The sequence below is a fragment of the Camelina sativa genome, chromosome 10, assembly GCF_030686135.1.
Source record: "Camelina sativa cultivar CO46 ecotype springtype chromosome 10, ASM3068613v1".
In the NCBI taxonomy this organism is placed as follows: domain Eukaryota; kingdom Viridiplantae; phylum Streptophyta; class Magnoliopsida; order Brassicales; family Brassicaceae; genus Camelina; species Camelina sativa.
This window is the reverse complement of record NC_141889.1, coordinates 13,550,540-13,571,353: the sequence shown is the minus strand read 5'-3', so window position 1 is coordinate 13,571,353 and position 20,814 is coordinate 13,550,540. Positions and strand designations below refer to the sequence as shown.

General features: G+C 37.4%; 2 protein-coding genes across 2 annotated transcripts; both read left to right on the top strand.

Moving 5' to 3' along the window:
* The first annotated feature begins 4,386 nt into the window (after positions 1–4,386).
* Positions 4,387–5,596, top strand: LOC104718955 (early light-induced protein 2, chloroplastic-like). The gene is made up of 2 exons (XM_087470560.1): positions 4,387–4,941; positions 5,113–5,596. The coding sequence occupies exons 1-2, from the start codon at positions 4,708–4,710 to the stop codon at positions 5,455–5,457; spliced, it is 579 nt and encodes a 192-aa protein (XP_087326686.1). The 5' UTR covers positions 4,387–4,707; the 3' UTR covers positions 5,458–5,596.
* A 14,021-nt stretch (positions 5,597–19,617) lies between these two features.
* LOC104718956 (early light-induced protein 2, chloroplastic-like) lies at positions 19,618–20,719 on the top strand. The gene is made up of 2 exons (XM_010436787.3): positions 19,618–20,194; positions 20,280–20,719. Exons 1-2 carry the CDS (start codon positions 19,967–19,969, stop codon positions 20,622–20,624), a joined length of 573 nt encoding a protein of 190 aa, XP_010435089.1. The 5' UTR covers positions 19,618–19,966; the 3' UTR covers positions 20,625–20,719.
* Positions 20,720–20,814: the final 95 nt, after the last annotated feature.

The window sequence follows — 20,814 nt, the reverse complement described above, 5'->3', positions numbered from 1 at the left end:
GTCCCACTTCCTTTCGATTCAACAGTGTGATGATCCCCGAGAAGTATCGTAGTAGACACATTCTCCTTGAATTCAGTGAACCAATCCTTCCTTGACGTCATGTGATAGGTAAAACCGGAATCAATCACCCATTTATCCTTGGCATCTTGATCATTCATACTCAACGCCTCTGAGTACACAAGCTTCTCAACGAGAAGTCCAGCTTCTCCTCCTTGACCTTCCCCTTCAAACTTCCGCTTCCTAGCATATCAATCTTTCTTAGCATGTCCCTCCTTTTTACAAAACCAGCACACAACCTTTGATTTAGAGTTAGACCTACTCTTGCTTCTGCCTTTTGACCCATTATGTTGTCCTCTGGTTCGTGGTCTTCCTCGCTCATTCGTAAAAAGGGCTGCAGACGAACCAATGTTGCTCTCTTTCAACTCAGCCAGCTCTCGTTCCAGTGACTTAGCTGACAAGACTACATCTTGAACCGAAAGACTCTTGTTGCCATACTTAAGCGTGTGCTTTAGCTGGCTGTAACTCCACGGTAAAGAATTCAGTAGCAAGATTGCTTGAACTTCTTCTGTTACCTGAATCTCCAAGCTTCCTAGTTCTGCAACGATCTTCAAGAAATCATCAACGTTCTGATCTATCGTCTGTGTATCACCCATCTTGAACAAGTAGAAATTTAACTGCACATAGATCCTGTTTGGCAATGAAGTCTCCATGTACAACTTGTTTAGCAAAGCCCACATCTCAGCCGCAGACTCACAATGATTTACCTTCCTAAGTACCTTATCACCGACGTGGTTGATGATGATGGTGAGAGCTTGCTGCGACTGATCAATCTTGATCGGATCAGGAACTTGTTTTGTTTGCAGTGATGATCCATCAGAGGATTCATCAGCGGAAGCCTTCCTTTCCTCACTCTTAGATAACGGAACAGTCTTTGTAAGATCGAACTCAGTGAGGATGCTCTTTAAACCAAGAACACCTAATTGCGCCAAGATTCTTATCTTCCATAGCGAGAAATTGCTATCTCCATTAAACACCTTGATATCTACTCTAGTTGTAGTCGCCATAGATTGGATTGAGAGAAGACGTTAGAACCGAAGCTCTGATACCAATTTGTTAAGAAATCTCTCAACCTCACCAGCTCTCTCACGGTGTATCGCAAATGGTTTGAATCGATTTGAAGAAACAAAACGCAAAAAGAAAGAACAACCAACAAACACAAGATTGTTTACCCAGTTCAGTCAGATCGGTGTGATCTGACCTATGTCTGGGGCCGAATCGATTCGGCAATCCACTATCTCAAGGGAGTACGAATTACAGAATCAGATCAGAGGTCAACAATAATGGAGTCTCTCTCTCTGAACTTTTCTGTTACAAGAGAGAAGAAGATGAAACGATAATAATGAAGAAGATAACGATCAGCTGCAATTAATACCTAAACGCAGCGTTGAGATGGCTAATCCTCTCTCGCGAAAAGAGTATTAACCTTACTCCTTCAAATCTCGATTCAATAACTTCCACCAAACCGAATACTGATTTCCTCTAAACCAACAGCTAAACCAACCATTGAAATTGAATCAGAAACCATACCTTTTAGCAATATCTCTTATCCCAAAAAGAGATAAACCCCGTAATATCTTTTTCAACCAATTAACTGTTTTAATGTGAGTTCTAAATTTCTTAAAACTTTGATGGGAAAAATGGGCTCTGATCAACGATGGGTGGGGTGGATTATGCATTATATTACATCCATTTCCTATTGATTTGTCATCCAACTTGTGGGATAAGACAAAAGGATCAAGTTTCTCTGTATTTATTTATATTATGTACGGAGGTCTTAATTGTCGGGATAGGAGGGCTAAAGTAGAGGGAATAATATGTTCGGTTACAAAAGTCTTTTTTCATAGTGGTGCTCAACAAAGCAAGAAAGTAATTGTTGTAATCCGCTTTTATGGTGAAGTGTAAGATAAAAAACATTTTTTCCAAATCATTTGTTATGTTTAGAAATGAGGTCTCGTCCCATATGCAACAAGAGATCCAATGCAACCTATAGTAAGAATATCAAAAGAACGAGATATGAGGATATATTTGGGTCTTCCTATGAAAAATCATGGGTCAAACGTGAAGGTCTCCGCATATATAAGAGATTGACTACATAAGAGGGTACATTTATGGTCCTCAAAATTCTAATCCAAGGAAAAAGAGAAAGTGTTGATAAAACCAATGGCACAAGCGCCCTTAAGATATATGCAATGTCGTGTTTTTTTTTACCAAAAGTCATATGCTCCAAGTTGAGTTGTGTGATTGCGGATTTCTAATAAAGCAATAAAGCATATAATACAAGGTTAAGTTGGATCTCATGGAGCAGATTTGTATTGTCTTACTCGCAAAACAGATATGGAGACTATTAAGATTCACAGACTCTTTCTTTAGCCCAGTTCTCAAAGGAAGATATTTTATGTATAGTAATTCACTTAAGATACAGTATCAAAACTGCATTTAATAAGGCTAGTAGAGTAAGTTGGCGGCATTACATGTTCTAAGTTATAAAATTCATAAAACTATAAGCTCGAGTTTCAACACGTATATCTGGCCCGATTAATGAATACCGGATATTCCAGCTCGCTAACCAAGTTCACACAAATAATACCAATTTTCAACAACAACCAAAAAGAAAAGAAGTTACGGTCATAGGGTATTTTTATGTACGTATTTGAAACACATAATGTAAATAATTTACGTGATAGGTACACAGTAAAACCTCTAAAAATTAATAATATTGGGACCAAAATTTATTATTAATTTATAGTAATATTAATTTATCTATAAATAATAATTATTATTTTATATTATAAATTAATTTATAGGTGTATTTTTAAATTTTATAATTTTTAAAAATTTTGAATTGAGACAATTTTTGCAAAATAAGATTAGAATTTTGGATGTTGTAAATTTTATGGTATTGGAATTCAATTTGAAATAATTAAAAAAAATATTTGTGACAATGAATTACAAATATTATAGACAAATTCACTTATGCACATGATATAGATATTCAAATTTATGAATAAGAATATTAATTATCATATTTTAATAGTCTATCAAACTATCAAAATGTAAATGATGCATATTTAGAAATTGAAAACTTTAAAAAATTTTAGCTGTTTTATGGCATGTTATAGAATATTTTATATTATTATAGTTTTTTTTTATTAACTCAGAGAGTAAATCCCCATACCTATGGAGGGGTCCGAGACTAATCTCTCTGGGGAGAGGGTATCCCACGGGTAGGGTCCCTCCAGGTATACAAATGGGCCGTAAGCAATAAGCTCATACCCATGTAGCCAAAAGGATAAAGATGAGCAATTCTGCGCTTGGGAGAATCGATCCCTGGCCTAGACAATCAGGGCGACTCTTCCACCAAGACTAGAACCACTATAGTTTGAATAATCATTATAGTTTGAAGATACAACATAACAATTGTTTTATAGATATGAGGTTTAAGAGAAACATACTTTACTATCTCAGCATATATATAAATTTACATAATTATTAATATATGTTATTATTGAGACTATATTTTGCATAGAGATTTCAAAAAAAATATTATTTTATTATCTTATCGAATTTTGTTATTTTTTATATTATCCCGACTTAAAACTAGTAAAATTTATTAATTTATAGTGTTTATTAATTTATAGAGGTTTTATTGTATTTATTAATGGTGTAAATATGTGTGTATTACTTATTTACTGTTCCAATGCGTAATATAAGGGAACGTAGGAGAACTGGGCACGCAGCCATGAATGGGAAACAGAAAGGATCAAAAGGAGTTAGCATGGGCCTGTCATAATGAAGTCAAGTAAGTTCCAATACGAAACGAGATCGACTGCGACTACACTCCACCAAAAACAAAATCTCTTAAGTGAATATTCTGAGCCGTTAGCTTTGTTTCTAAATATTTTGAGACAATCTTTTGTTTTCTTTACGTGTTTTTACCAAACCAACTTGGCTTTCGCCAATCAGAAAAAGACAAGGAAGATATGTCTTTGTGTGTGATGAAAGAAGGCACGTCATCAGTTTACTTGCACTTTTTCAACTAGACGTGGCTCCTTTGAGATCTCACTTCACTCTCTCGTTTTAAAATTCTTGGCAATGGCTACTACGTGATTTTGTGTCTAGCCTTCAACTCAAATTCCTGGTATAATAGTTTTTCACATTTTCAACGATTTCAAGTGAACTAAATTAATTTATTTTTACAATAACCAATGAATTTGTTTAGTTGTTACAAACATACAATAAATTAAGATGGCAAAAAATCTCATAAGTTTGAAAAAGACATTTATACTGAGGAATCATTTTCTTCCCAAAAGAGTGGAAGTTTCATTTGCAATTCAGTTTATTTCTTTTCTTTTATTATATTTGTTTCTACATATTACTCTACTACACACCACAAACACAAAATACCTGAAATAAGTAATCTTTGTATCCCATAATTAAATCAATAAAGATATACAAAGACATATAATTCAGAAAAATACTAGACCTATCATTCACATTTCACCTACCCTATAAATAAAGAGATGATCTTTGAGTTACAACACAAACCAACTCCATCTCAATCCTCAAGTCTTTAGAGTTAATTTTTCAATTCCTCTCACTACTTCCAATCTTCTTCGATCCTTAGCCTTTCAAAAAACCTATTCAGAAATGGCAACGGCGTCGTTCAACATGCAGTCAGTGTTCGCCGCTCCTTCCGGTGGATTGAGTTCACGCAACATCAGAAACACAAACCAACTCTTCTTCAAGAGGAATGCTCCGGTTGGAGTCAGGTGCATGGCTCAGGGTGATCCTATCAAGGAAGACTCTTCCGTGCCTTCGACCTCGACCTCGGCCGCTCAACCGCAAATGCCACCATCCCCTCCTCCAGTTAGCAAGCCTAAGGTATATAATCAATGATCTAATAGTCGAAGTCATTAATATAAACATCATTAGAATTTGATTTTGTAATTACGATTTTGCGTTAGCATAGTCTTGTAATCATTATTATTTTTATTTTTTTTGAATTGAATGTACATTAGACTTGTGAGTTGATTGATTTGGTTTCTTGTTTAGGTGAGTACCAAGTTTGGAGATTTACTAGCATTCAGCGGTCCAGCGCCCGAGAGGATTAACGGGAGACTAGCCATGGTTGGATTCGTGGCTGCCATCGCGGTGGAGCTTTCAAAGGGAGAGAACGTGTTCGCTCAGATCTCCGACGGTGGCGTCGGGTGGTTTCTTGGAACAACGGCGTTGCTGACGGTGGCATCGATGGTTCCCTTGTTCAAAGGAATAAGGGCGGAGGCAAAATCAAAAGGGCTCATGACGTCAGACGCTGAGCTATGGAACGGTCGTTTCGCGATGCTCGGCCTAGTTGCCTTGGCCTTCACTGAGTTCGTAACGGGTGGGACTCTCGTCTAAGTTTCAGTTTAAAGAAAATCATATTTTAAGAATTGTAACGCATATATAGTTTGGTATTTTGATAAGATTTTTTAAAAGCTTCCAAGTGTTGACAACTTGACATGAATCAAAAATTTATGTGAAGAAAGTATTAGACTAATATACTTTTGGAGTACGGTGCAACAGAATTAGTCAGTAAACTTCGTATACTTTTTGGTAACACAATATTAAAAAGATTTGACCAAAAATTGTCATTTTTATGGGTCGAGTTAAAAAGGTTAAAATGAAACTGAGAATTGAGAGCTGGAAAATGACAATAGAGTGTACGTTCAAGTCGTTTTTATTTTCAACTCTTGGGTCGATATTGAAGAAGGAATAGAAAAAGTAGCTGTCGAGTATTTTAGTAATCTATTCTCCTTTTTAAATGTGAACTCGATTGTGGTATCCGCTAGAGCCGCTTATGACCATTTATTGTTCGAAGATTTTTTGAAGCTTGGCTTCAAAGACAAATTCGCCTTGGCTCCAACAGATTTTTCAAATATTGCTAAGTTTGGTAAAGTTGGAAAACTCATGAAGCTCTTACCCTTATTTTCCTTTGTTTATCTTGTACCTTGTTGTTGTATGAACTCACTTCATTTAAGGCTTTAATTTCTATGGAAGTTGTTTGACAAAAAAAAAAAAGCGAATAACGCCGATATGATTCTTTGGGCCTTCCATGACTGAGTGCCTTACTAAGAAAATTATCCAAGAAAAAATCAAACGAGTCTTATTCTCTCTGAATCCAAAATGTTCAATAACCGAATAGGATAATAACTTTGTTCTTCTAATGTTTTTGGGAACAATTAAGACTGATCTCACTAAGATGGTGAATACTTTATTTATCTATGGGATATTTTATGGAACAAACATATATGTATCCCGAAAGGAGATAGACCCCATGAAATATGTTGGTTTTTGACCAATTAGCCTTTGTAATGTGAGTTATAAACTGATCTTAAAAATCTTCAGATTGCGCATGCATAAAAAAACTTTTACCGGAGCTAGTATCCAAGACACAATCTGCTTTTGTGGCAAGAAAACAAATACAGATCATATTCTCATTGCTCAAGAAAATTTCCACGCTCTTCGATCGAACCAAGCCAATTGGAATTTATAGCAATTAAAATGGATATGAGCAAAACATATGATCGAGCGGAGTGGAATTTTCTTACAGCCTTGATCAAAAATATAGAATTTGATCAATGATGGGTGGGTTGCATTATGAAATGTATTACCTTCGTCTCTTATCCAATGTTGATCAATGGAGACCCAACATGACGAATTAGACCAACTTGGGAGATTCGTTAATGGGACCCAATTCTCTGTTTATTTATACTATGTACATCGACCTAATTCCTCGGATTAGGAAGCCCGAGGGGAGGATCGATCCAAGGTTTTGTACTTCAAACGTAAGCCCATGAGTTTCCCACTTATAGTTCACTGGCAACCATTTTTTTTTATGCAAAGCATATACTCAACAAAGCAAAGAAGTAATAGGTATAATTTGCTCTTATGGCGAGGTTTCCGATCAAGAAATTAATTTTTCCAAATCATCCATTGTGTTTGGAAATGAGTTCCCGCCCATATGCGACAAGAGATCAAATCTATAATAGCAATATCACAAAAGGAGGTATGTGACATACTTTGGTATTCATGAGAAGATTCATGGGTTAAAAGTAGAGGTCTCTGCATTTGTGAGAGATAAACTACATAAGAGGGTAATTTATGATCCTCAATATTCATATCCAAGGGAGGAAAGGAAGTATTGATAAAACCAATAGAGCAAGCAGTTTCAATCGTGTTTTCATTTACCAAAACCCATATGCTCCAAGTTGATAGTAATAAAGCAGATAGCAAAGGATGACATTGGGTCCCATGGAAGCAGATTTTTATTCAACTTTTAGAAGGCATAGTAGGCTTTAGAACATTGGAAGAGTTTAATCTTGTCATTCTCGTAAAATAGTTATGGAGGCTATTAAGATTCCATGACTCCCTCTTTAGTCAAGTTCTTAAAGGAAGTTACTTCAGATATAGTACTTTACTTGAGATACAAGTATCTAACGGCCTTCATATGGTTGGAGGTTTATGTTGGCGAATAACATGTTCTAAGTATGAAATTTGCAAAACTATAAACCTGGTATTTGGACCGACCCATGAATCTCGGATATTCCAACTCGCTCATCAAAAAAGATTATCTAATGATAGAAATTCATTTATCTATGTTAACACCTTGATTGATTTTGATACAAAAAGGTGAAAAATGGATCATCACCAAGAACTCTTCCTCCCTTCCCCGGAAGAAAACTTCCTTATTTCATGAACCCTAAGGATGTCTAGTAACTATATCGTCAAGTCTAGATACGGAACCGTGAGAACTATCTTTCGTCCAATTTGTGACCTCTCTTTTGAACCTACTGTTACAACACTGAAGACACGAGCATGAAAGATTAAAACTACACGAAAGCTGAAGCATTTTGTGTTGTAAAGTATGATTGGATGTTTGGCTACATGTCAACGTTATATTACCCAGTATATTGGTAGAGAAAAAAATTGTCCAATATGTGGAGCTGGGGAAACTATAAACCATATGCTCTTTGAATCCCCCCCCCCCCCTTAGCTACACAACTGTGAGCTCCATCGATCATCACCCCTTCCCCTCCTACGGTGTCCCCATCATCTTTTGTATATAGTAACATTGATTTTATGTATGGGCGAGGTAAAAACTTTGGCCATTTTAGCAAAGCTTATGAATATTCCCATGGGTGATGTGCTATATTTGGAAGGTAAGGAACAAGAAAGTTTTTGAAAATACACATGAGTCTATGTAAGATACATTAGAGAAAGCTACACAACAAGAAGAAAAATAAAAGAGAGACAATAATAGAGACATAGTACATGTGGTATAAGAAGCTGGCGAACATGCGACCCTAATTACACAAGATTCTCTTTTTTATATAGATGGATCTTGACATAATAAGAAGTACAAGTAGGAGCATGGTCGGATTGTTCTTATCGGTGATAGGATTTTTCACCTTAGGCTGAATTTTTTGCGTATAAGTCTTTCTCCATGACATGCTGAGTTGGATACCTTTATTTGGGCAATGGAGTGTGTGTTGACCTTGAATATAGATAAAGCTCTTTTTGGTACGGATTGTTAAGACCTCCTTAGGATGATGTCTTATATCGAAGATTGACCTATCATTACATCATAACTAAAAGATTTTACTTATTTTAGAGATTGATTTGCTGTTTTTAATTTTTTATATATCTCTCGAGGTGATAATATATGTGGTGATGTAATGCCCCAACCGCCACTTCTTAGTGGCCACATGTCCACTCCCAGTCCGTGGGCCCACCTTCTTTAATGGATCTCACGTCCTCTCACTAGGCTCGTGAACTCATCTATATTTTGACGGTCGATTTTTCTATGTCTGAGAGGCTTGAAAGACTTGTTTATCGTCTCTACAAATCACCAAATGATATTTCCCTGTGTTTTGTCCTCACTCCCACAGTTCTGACAATTAATTCCCGGTAAGTCACCCATCCTAAAACTACTCCATCTCAAACATGTTGAACTCTAGAGTTCGCCCAGGTCCCTTGACCAAAAAGATAACTGCACTTCGGTGAAATAGGTGGCCAAATCAATTCTTTAAATCTTCTCCGCAAACTGGGGTATCATAATTCACCCCCACTAACAGATCACAATGTCCATGTTGCGCACCAAAACTGTCACTCCTAGCGGTGTGAGCCCACTCGACTCCACACTAGTCTGGATTTGGCTCTGATACCACTTGTAATGCCCTAACCGCCACTTCTTAGTGGTCCCATATCCACTTCCAGTTCATGGGCCATCTTTCTTGTAAGCTCATCTTTATCTGACGATCGGTTTGCTACATCTGGGAGACTTTAAAGACTTGTTTACCATCCCTCACTCGCACAGTTTTGACAATTACTTTCTGGAAGGTCACCCATCGTAAGACTACTCCACCTTAAGCACACTTAACTCTAGAATTCTCTCAGAACCCTTAACCAAAAATATAAGTGCACTTTAGTGACATAGATAATCAATTCAATTCTTTTAAACTTCTCCACAAACCGAGGTGTCATAGGCGATAATTTTGCGAAATATACAAAGATGTGAAGTTTCTATTTTTTCATGTAAATTCGTTGATACCCAGTTAGTTTTTTTATCAAAGAGATTTTTTCCTAATTTATAAGTATATGAAATTTGAATGTCAAAAAAAAAAAAAAAGTGAACCTCATCGACTGCATCTCTACCAGAAACAAATCTCCCGAGTGAATATGTAATTCTCTAGCCGTTAATTAGTTTTTAATTGGAGTCTACGAGTGCATTGCTTCCTCACAACTCACGTAAACACTGTTCGTCTTGAACTCAAAAGTCTCAAATACATAGTTCACACAAGTAATGGTCACAGATTTTTTCTACGTACGAATTTGGAATACAACATGTAAGTAATTATCCTCTTTGATAAGTATATTTATTGATGTAAATATGTGTGTGATTCTTATATACCGTTCCAATGCGTAATATAAGGGAACGTAGGAGAATTGGGCACGCAGCCATGAATGGGAAACAGAAAGGAACAAAAGGAGTCAGTATGGGTCTGCGGTCTGCCATATTGAAATCAAGTAAGTTCCAATACGAAACGAGATCGACTGCGACTTCACTCTACCAGAAACAAAATCTCCTAAGTGAAATGAAATATTCTGAGCCGTTAACTTTGTTTCAAAAAATTTTGAGACAATCATATTTGGATATAAAGCCACAAGAACTTTTTCTCGTCCGATTTGCGATCTCTCTTTTTAGAGATCTACGTGAAAGTTGAATCATATCGTGTAAAAAGTATGAATGGATATTTGGTAACATACCAACGTTTACATTATCGTCGTATCATCGTATTAGTAGAGAAATATAAATTAATTGTCCTAGATCTGGAGCTTAGGAGGCATTATAAGCTATTTGAATCCCTCTCCCCCCCCAGATAGAAAAGTGTGGGCTTTATCGACGATCTCTTCCCCTCCTACAGTGTTCCCATCATCTTCCCTATATAGTAATCTTGATTCTATGTACTTGAGCAAAGCTTACGAATGTCCATCTCTACTAGAAACAAATCTCCAGAGTGAATAAATATTCTGAGCCGTTAACTACTTTTAAATATTTTGAGACAAACTTCCTTTTCTTTCTTCTACGTGTTTTTACCAAACCCACTTGGCATTGAAGTCTACAAGTGCAATTTACTTCTTCACCACTCACGTAAACAATGTTCTTCTTGAACTCAGTCTCAAATACATAGTTCACACAACACAAGTAATGGTCACATATCTATATATACATTTTTGGAGACATTTATGAAATAAATCCTGAAGTTCATACCTATTTACAAACATATCATTAGTATTAATTATTAATTTATTTTTTATTTAATTAATTCATATTAGGGTTCTATTTTTGAAAACAAGATTTCCCATCATAAATAAATTTTCAAAACAATTGGAACCACTCTCTTTAACAATAATTATTAAGTTTATAATTAATTTAATTAATATTAAGTTTCCAATTTTACAAAACAATATTTTTTCGATACACAAATTTCCTAAACAATCGGCCTAATCAATAAACGAATTGAATTTCGATCTTGGAGGAGGATTTGTGACCGAGATTTTTGATCTCAACGCATTGATCTCAACATATTTAAAATTAATTTTTACTTTCACGGGTTTCATATGATGAGTTTTTGCGGATTTAAATCTTTGAACATGTTGCATGACCCTCCTAGCATGGCGGGTTTGGACTATATAACAAACACTAAAACTATTAGTTTATCTCATATATACTATATAATCATAGTTTTGAAAATTAACTTATAAATTATTTAGTATATGAATTACAAAATATTACACATACTATAACACATTCTTAATATTCAAAAATAAAATAAAATTCTAAACAAAATTATAAACTAATTAGATAAAAGTTAATTAATTGAAAATTTGAAAATTAAATAAATTAAAATTTATTATTTAAAATACAATAATTTATAATTTAGTTCCGCGGTGTACCGCGGGTGAAATCCTAATTTTTTTACATACGTATTTGATGCACCATATAAATAATTTACATGATAAATATATTTATCCTCTATGATAAGTATATCCTCTATGATAAATATATTTATCCTCTATGATAAGTATAAAAAATACTTTGGGGATCCAAGCCGAGGGAGGAGCAGGAGTCTATCTCGGGTTACCAAAATGTTTCAGTGGGTCAAAAGTTGAGATGCTCAGTTATCTAAAGGATAGGGTAAAAGCCAAGTTATCAGGATGGTTCACTAGATGCCTTTCACAAGGAGGAAAAGAAGTTCTTCTGAAATCAGTGGCTATGGCAATGCTTTTTTCCCATGTCCTGTTTCAAACTTCTTGTTTCGACTTGTGAAAACATTCAGAGTGCTATGGCAGCTTTTTGGTGGAGCTCTGAAGAACACTCAAGGAAAATTGACTGGCAAAGCTGGGAAAGATTGTGTATTCCAAAAGATATGGGGGGAATGGGATTTAGTGATATACAATCCTTTAACCAAGCTCTTTTAGCAAAACAGGCTTGGAGGTTGCTTCAAGAACCAAATTGCCTTTTATCCAGGTTAATGAAAAGTAGATACTATGAAGAGTTTGACTTCCTACAAGCTTCAATGAATAAAAGAACATCATTCGCATGGAGAAGTATACTTTGTGGACGTGATCTTCTAATAAATGGTCGGGTGAAGAAGGTGGGTAATGGGAAATCTCTAAATGTCTGGATTGATGAGTGGATTTATGACAACGGATATAGAGCACCTTGGAGGAAAACCCAAATTTTTGAAGTCAGCTTAAAGGTGAGTGAACTTATTGATGAGAATACTGGGTTTTGGTATAAAGAGAAGCTTGAGGATCTCTTTCTCCCCCAGGACATAACAAGGATAAAAGCCATAAAACCGATTATATCTCAAGAGGATTTTTTCTCCTGAAAATACAACAAGATTGGTGATTTCACTGTCAAATCAGGGTATTGGCTAGCGCATAAAGAAAGGAGTGTTGCACTCATCGAAGAAGTTTCAGTCTTACCTTCAATCATTGAGCTGAAAAAACTGGTGTGGAGGTTGCATACGGATCCAAAAATTAAAATTTTCCTCTGGAAAGTATTGTCAGGGGCAATCCAAGTGGCTCAGGCTCTTATTGGAAGGGGAATGAGCATTAAATCGGTCCGTCAAATTTGTGATGAGGAGGGAGAGTCTATTAACCACTCCCTTTTTAATTGTCCGATTTCCAGACAGATTTGGGCGTTGTCCGACTACCCTTTTCCTCCTCATGGCTTCCAAAATGGATCACTCTATTTGATAACATCATTATTTTACCCATTTTAGCTATAGTTTTAATAAGCATTTAGGAAGAGTTTGATATGATTTCAAGGCTTTAATATCCATTATCAAGTATTTTAGGTTTCAAGAAGGTTTTACAGGTTTTATAGCAAAAAGGACCAAAAGGCAAGGAAAATACGTTTTAGGAAAGTTTCAGAGCTTTACAGTACGGGCAACGTTTGAAGAACTTCCAGAACTTACATTTCGACGTACTTGGTGTCTATGGAAATCTGAAAGAGTCATCTTTCTCCTTGAAAAGGAATCAAGTCAATCCATCCAACCATCCGGACGTTATGCCCGATTTACCGAGACGTACCTTAAACTGACGTAAGGAGAACCATCAAACCAATGGGTTTTTATTGAAGGCCTGACCAGCTACCACCACGGTGGCCCAGTCCAAGTCTTCACCACCGTTATAGAAGCTTCCTACGCCGCCCCTTGTCATGCACTTAACAAGAGAAGACGTTTCTACCCTTACAAAACCCTAAATATAGACAGAACCCTATAAATACTTTTCTAAGCCCTAGGGTTTTGTGTGTGCAATCATTGGAGCAACCAAAAGACACGACCAGAGGAACAGCTGACGTCCAGACCTCTCCCTCGTCCCTCTCTTTGAAGTTTTGAGATCCACCAACTCTTTCTATTCTACTTGCTTTGTACTTTGTTTCTAAGGGAGAAGATCCTACAACTTTGTTTGACAATCATTGAAGTAATATCTAAAACCCTTTTCTCTATTTATTCTTTTATGTTTATGAATTGTTTAAACCTTGCTTTGATGATTCCCTTAAACATGCTAGAGTAGTTTTCTAGTTGGGTTTAAAGGGATAAATCAAAGGGGAAGATGATCTTCGTTTAGGTGGCAATTTTTAGGGTTTGTTAGATTTAAATCTGTTTATTCTATGCTTTAATTCTAAGTCTTTACTTAATGTTTTAAGTTAGCCTCATGAACTAACTATGATCTAAAGTGTGTGTGCTTTGCCAAAAGCTTGCATGTGTGCTTGACCTAGCTTAGATGTGTGGGGAGACATAGGAAGCACATACCCCTTACCTATGGAATTCCACGGATTATAATCGAACCTGTTTTAAATGCTTTGATCTATACGTCGTTGCCTGCGACAGTTGAGTAACGAATTGTAGTGATCTTAGACGGTTAGCTTGAGAACTTTAAGTTAACGGTTCATTAGTGTTTCGTAGTCCGAGTTTTAGATAAACAAACTAACCTTAAACTTTCCTAGATAGATAGATCATTGAACCACTACGATTCCTCTTGATGCCTAACGCTTGTTTTATTATTTTACTTGCTTTTATTTACATTCATTTGCTTGCTACAACCGTGACAACCAAAACCCTATTTTTATTGAGTCCTAGCCTTACTTACCTCCGTCAGATTCCGTTAAACAACAACTCTCTCTCTCTGTGGGATCGATCCTTAAATACTACTACCGATTAGCTGTGCACTTTCAGCAGTTGTGTGGTCTTTTTAAGGTAAAAGATTTGAAGTGAAAAACCACACACATCAAAGCTTTTTGGCGTCGTTGCCGGGGAGAGATTGTTGTTTACAAGAGTCTAGGAACTAGAGTAACGTCTAGGACACCTTGCTTTTAATTTTTCTTTTTGTTTTTCATTGTTTCAAGAGACCTTGAGGATGAACTTCGACGCTCTCCCAGGAGATTTTGAGAATCTCACAATAGCCGAGCTCATGTCACGCTACCAAGCCACGGACGGAGACTCATCCGGTCCGCAAGCCCACTCGTTGCAAGGTACAAGCATTGGTCACTCTCGACCAAGCATTATACCAACACTTAGGCGACCTTGTCGCAGTGCTTTCACTCGACCATCTGGAGGCCGAGCACCACTTGGACCAGCTTACTGCCGAGCTGACCACTCTTACACGCCGTACCACATGGATGTGCCATGCTGTGCAATGGACCATCACCTTGATCCGCAAGAAGTTATGAATGTCGATGTCAATGAAAACTTTTTTCTATGACAATTGAAAACCAATCACTTCAAGGAGCTCTTACAATGAACACAAGCTCATGAAGATGATGGATGAACTTATATCAAGTCAAGAGGAGGCTGATAGAGTTCTAAATGCTAAGTTGGATAAGATGAGCATTGAGTTTGGAGCCAAACTCGAGACTATAACCAAGGACGTTACACGCTTGGAGGAGCAAATCAATGCTGTCAACAATCAAGTCTTAAACAACACGGAGTATATTGATGATGACCGAACAAAAATTATCAATATGGGTTACACCATTGACACCATCAAGAGCCGTTTAGAGTGGAAGTTTGAAGCCTCACAAACCTTATTCAACAACCCGGACGAACGCAACAACTGGAACTATGATCAAGTCTGTCACTCTGATGATGCTGAAGAGGAACATGGAGCCTCATTTGATGATCCAACCGATCCTAACAAGTCCAAGGAGTGGACTTGAGAAAAAGATTACCCAACCGATGAGGAAGAAGCTTAATTCGAGGAAAGAGCTATAGAATATGAAGATTTGCCAATGGAGAATGATGAGCCTTATGATCTATCATCTGCTAAAGAAGATGGAGAAGAAAAGCTCAAAGACTTCTACTGTTGCATGACATATCAGTTGCCTAATGAAGAAGTTACCGAAAATAACAATTTTCGACAATTTCAACACCATGAAGAAGCTTTTTACCGAGGTAACCCTAGAACCCGACCATTTTCAGCACCATATGATGTTTATGAAGATTGGGAACCTGTCCCAAGTCACCGTCCATCACGTTTTCAAAGACCCTATCCAAGGAGAGCCGAAGCCAATTTAAACCATCCCTACCGAGATCCTTTCCGACTTCCACACCAAGTGTACCAAGACAACCATCATAAGTCTACATAACAAAAAGCTGAAGAAGAAATGATGCTAAACTTTATAAGTCGGATGACAGACTCTCTAGATGGGACTATGAAGATGCTACATGGAAACCTTGCTATTGAAGTTAAAAGAATAGATGATATTTCTATTGAAGTTAAAAGAATAGAGGAGGAAAGTTCTAAAACTGCTGAAGCCATTGAGAGGAAGTTCCATTGTCTTGAAGAACAGCAGAATCAACATTCAAAGGAGATAAGAGAAAATGCTAAGGAGATTAGCGATTGCAACATGAAGATTAACACTTTGGAGAGCCGTTGCTGCAATAACACCGAAGCTATTCTTAACAATACCTTCGACCTGTGAAACCATATGGAGAAGTATGAAGAAAGAGCTAAGAAAACCGAAACCAAAGTGGAAGAGATTGGTAAACAATTTGATACCTTGGGAGACACTCTAACCGAAGAGTTCACTAGTCTTCTTGTTCCACTACTTAAGTCTAATATTGGAGCTAAGCAAGCTGCCATGGAAAAGAGAATCAAGTATCTTGAGGAGAATCTGGAAAGCTCAATCTCGTGTGTTGCTGGACACACCAAGGAAGAAAATCGAATCGATGGAGAAGAAGAAGGAAGAAAAAAAGAAATTCTTAATGAAAAAGGAAAACTTTCATGTTTCCTTTTAGGAAAAGGAATTCTTGGCCCTATAAAAACAAGGGAGAACCCTACTCCTCCTCCACAATATCTCGACGTGAAAGAAGTTCCCCTAGAAGTGGAAGAACCTAAAAAAAAATTTTGAGAGATAAGCTACAAGTTTCGATGGAGACCAAGAGTTCTACACCCGATTTGCAAGAGATCTCTCAAGGAGAAGAAGTTTCAATCCTTATCAAGGATTGTTTTGCTGTAACAACTCTTGAAGCCTCACCACCACGAAACCTTGAAGGTCTAGGAGAAGAAGAAATCGTTGAAGAAGAAGAGGAGCATGAAACCGACTATGAGGATGAGTCCATTGGAGATGATGGATCCGATTTTTCTAACCCTCAACAAGGAGAACCAGAAGCTGAGCTGATTGTAGAAGAAGGAAAGGAGCACCAAACTTCCGAGTTTGGAGAGATACAAACAGTCTCTAGATGGGATGAGCGCCCAAGAGACAAGTTTAAGACTTTGATGAAAGCTATCCCACCCCACATCTCATTCGAAGAAGCATGGAGCAAGTTCCCATTGAAGCGTTTCTTCATGGAGAGCTATATTACTGAAGAACATGTGGAGGATCACTTTAGAGAGGCAAGACTATCTCTCTATCCAAACGCACCAGCCGAAACACAAAAACTATGGCGTAGAAGACGCATTAGCGAGGAAGACTTGGAGAAGTTCAACAAAGCTGTCAAAGCTTTACCCCTTGGTATGTCTTTCATGAATGCTTGGTGCCAACATGATATCTCTCGTTTATTTTTGGAAAGCAGAGAATGGGTAGAAGAGATTAGAGATCTGTTCCTAAAAGCTTTGGAACCTGAAGATTTGTGAACACTACACAAAGTTGAGAGCCCTGGCCGATTCCTCATCACTTGTTCCATCAATGGTGTTAAATTCGAAGATGCATTATGTGATTCCGGTTCATGTATCAACATCATGTCAACCGATGCTGCAAGGAAGATTGGCTTGAGACACTTACAACCCTCAGACATACGCATAGGACTCGCCAACTCCTCATTCACAATACCCGAAGGAATGGTCCGAGACATTCATGTGAGAGTTGGAATCTGCAATGTTCCAACTGATTTTCATGTTATCAATGCTGAGAAAGGAAGGTTTACACCACTTATCCTTGGAAGAGCATTCCTAGCCACAGCCGGAGCCGTCATGGACTGGCCTAACCGAAGAATGACTCTCACCAACATCAATGGAGACATCTTCTATGAAGCTAAACCATTCAACCCACCTACTCGACGGTGTAGAGAAGAAGACTATGCAAGAGAACCACCCGATAAATTTGATGGAGAAAGATCCAAGAGAGCTTGTCTTAGGACAACCCACTCTCCTCATCCTGCTTGATAAAGCAAGCCAAAGTCGAGCCAACGACGTTAAACAAGTGCGCTTCTTGGGAGGCAACCCAAGCTAGTAAGTATTTATTTTTAGGATTTATTTTCTTTTACTACTGATATTTTTGCATTTTCGTTTCAGGTTTTTATATATAAAAAAAAAAAAAAAAAACACAAAAAAAATAGAAAACAGAAAAGCCAAAAAAAAAGAAGGAAGAAGAAGTACCCATGGATTAGCAATGCACAACTATGTCTAGTGGCAAGCACCACCTACTGACCAGCCATGTTCAATGTGACCGAAGCAAGCCGAAGGCAACGGATCAATCACAATCCTCATGTGATCGATGTCGAGAGTCCCCACTAGCCATACCAGCCATAGCAGATGCCATGTCCTGCACCGTGTACCACGTACCGCACCACCGTACCAGCTGCTATGTCCGCATCCGTTCATCCGTGTACCGCGAGACTAATCCGAACCACCACCATCCTCACCACCAACCATCACCATTCTTTTATTTAGGTATGCATTTGTTATTTTTATTTTCTCGTTTTTATTGATGGTTTTAGGTTTTTGTTTCAAGGAGGATGCATTTAGATATATCAAACAGAATTTGATTGAACTTAGCCTAGTTCAAACTCGATGTCAAGCAACCAAAGGAAGTTACAAATGGTTAGTCACCACATTTTCATTCCACAGCCGACCTCTAGACAATTTTTTGGGAAACCATAAAATGTTTTAGAGTCGACACAACATCATTCCATCAAGGTGACATTGTTCTTAAACCCTACACTTTTCCTACCGAGGACGGTGTGATTTAAGTCTGGGGGGAAGGATGTTCCATCCTATACTAATGCTACTTTCTATTTTGTTGACTTGAGACCTTTTTCCACTTTTTACATCAATAATTTTGACATTTTTATCGAGTCACATTTTTTTTTTATTGAGTCAAAACTAGTAGGGGATTATGATCTTATTCTAAAGGTTTATTTGATTTGGATTAGCACTCTTATGATTCTTGATTATGCCTGACAATAGAACCGAAGTTTGGAAAGACTGTGAGCCGACTCAACAATCCCCCAAATCCCTATTCGATGGATATTCAGGTGATCTAACGTTGTCTCTAACTTTTATAGGACCTAAACTGGACTTAATTATCAAGCCCTGGGAATTGGTATACATTGGACTAGATCTCTACATTAAAGCCACACAAGACATTGCACTTCTTCAAGAGTATGTTCCTCTCTCTCTTCCCTTCAATACTATTAGGAAAAAAAAAAGAAAAAAAAGAGTATAAAAGATGATATGATTTTGATCAGTTTAGAGAGGTAGGTAAATTACCTGTGACCTCCTTATTCTACTCTTGAGTCAAATGATCACACAAAACTTGGAAGCGAGGGGTAGGTAAATTACCGATGACCCTAGTATTCGCCTACACCTTTGATTTAAAAAAAAACAAAGAAAAAAAAGAGAAGTGAGAAAAGGCCGAGGAAAGGAATCATATGAAAAAAGTCTTGGCTTAAAGAGAGTCTGCAAGTCATTGATCGAAGTTATTGCTTGCGAGTTCTCTCTACCAGAAACAAAATCTCCCAAGTGAAATGAAGTTGAGCCGTTAACTTTGTTTCTAAATATTTTGAGACAATCTTTAGTTTTCTTTACGTGTTTTACCAAACCCACTTGGCGTTGGCCAATCAGAAAAATACAAGGAAGATATGTCTCTGTGTGTGATGAAAGAAGGCACGTCATCAGTTTAGTTGCACTTTTTCAGCTAGACGTGGCTCCTTTAAGATCTCACCTCACTCTCTCGATTTAAAATTCTTGGCTACTACGTGCTTTTGTGTCTAGCATTAAATTCTCAAATTCCTGATATTTTAATTCTTTTTCACATTTTCAACGATTTCAAGTGAAATAATTTTATTTCTTTTCTTATATTTTTTTCTACTTATTACTCCACTACACACCACAAACACAAAATACCTAAAATATAAGTATCCCATAAATCAATAAAGATAAACAAAGACATAAAATTCAGAAAATACTTGACCTATCATTCACATTTCACCTCGATCTATAAATAAAGACCTGATCTTTGAGTTACACCACAAACCAACTCCACCTCAATCCTCAAGTCTTTAGAGTTAATTCAATTCCTCTCACTACTTCCAATCTCCTTCGATCCTTAGCATTTTAAAAAACCAATTCAGAAATGGCAACGGCGTCGTTCAACATGCAGTCAGTGTTTGCCGCTCCTTCCGGTGGATTGAGTTCATGCAACATCAGAAACACAAAGCAACTCTTCTTCAAGAGGAATGCTCCGGTTGGAGTCAGGTGCATGGCTCAGGGTGATCCTATCAAGGAAAACCCTTCCGTGCCCTCGACCTCAACTTCTCAATCGCAAATGCCACCATCTCCTCCTCCAGTTAGCAAGCCTAAGGTATATAGTCTACAGATGATCTAATATGCATGTTACTGATTGATATAAAAGATTTGTGAGCTGAATGATTTGGTTTCTTGTTTAGGTGAGTACCAAGTTTGGAGATTTACTAGCATTCAGCGGTCCAGCGCCCGAGAGGATTAACGGGAGACTAGCCATGGTTGGATTCGTGGCTGCCATCGCGGTGGAGCTTTCAAAGGGAGAGAACGTGTTCGCTCAGATCTCCGACGGTGGCGTCGGGTGGTTTCTTGGGACAACGGCGTTGCTGACGTTGGCATCGATGGTTCCGTTGTTCAAAGGAATAAGGGCGGAGGCAAAGTCAAAAGGGATCATGACGTCAGACGCTGAGCTATGGAACGGTCGTTTCGCGATGCTCGGTCTAGTTGCTTTGGCCTTTACTGAGTACGTCAGCGGTGGGACTCTCGTCTAAGTCTTTTTTTGCTCTAGTTTAAGGGATAATCATATTTTGAGAACGATTTGTACATGTAATGCATAGTTTGGTGATATTTACTATGTTTCTAAAAAGCTTTGAAGTGTTGACATGAATCAAAAATTATTTATTGACTCGAAAATAACAAGAGAATAAGACGGACGCAAGACTGAAAACTAGTCTAATACAC

Bases quoted from the DNA above. Each gene is read 5' to 3' on its own strand.
- LOC104718955 (XM_087470560.1), top strand. From the start codon at position 4,708: ATGGCAACGGCGTCGTTCAACATGCAGTCAGTGTTCGCCGCTCCTTCC. The intron at 4,942-5,112 runs GTATATAATCAA...TTTCTTGTTTAG, and splicing joins CTCCAGTTAGCAAGCCTAAG to GTGAGTACCAAGTTTGGAGA.
- LOC104718956 (XM_010436787.3), top strand. From the start codon at position 19,967: ATGGCAACGGCGTCGTTCAACATGCAGTCAGTGTTTGCCGCTCCTTCC. The intron at 20,195-20,279 runs GTATATAGTCTA...TTTCTTGTTTAG, and splicing joins CTCCAGTTAGCAAGCCTAAG to GTGAGTACCAAGTTTGGAGA.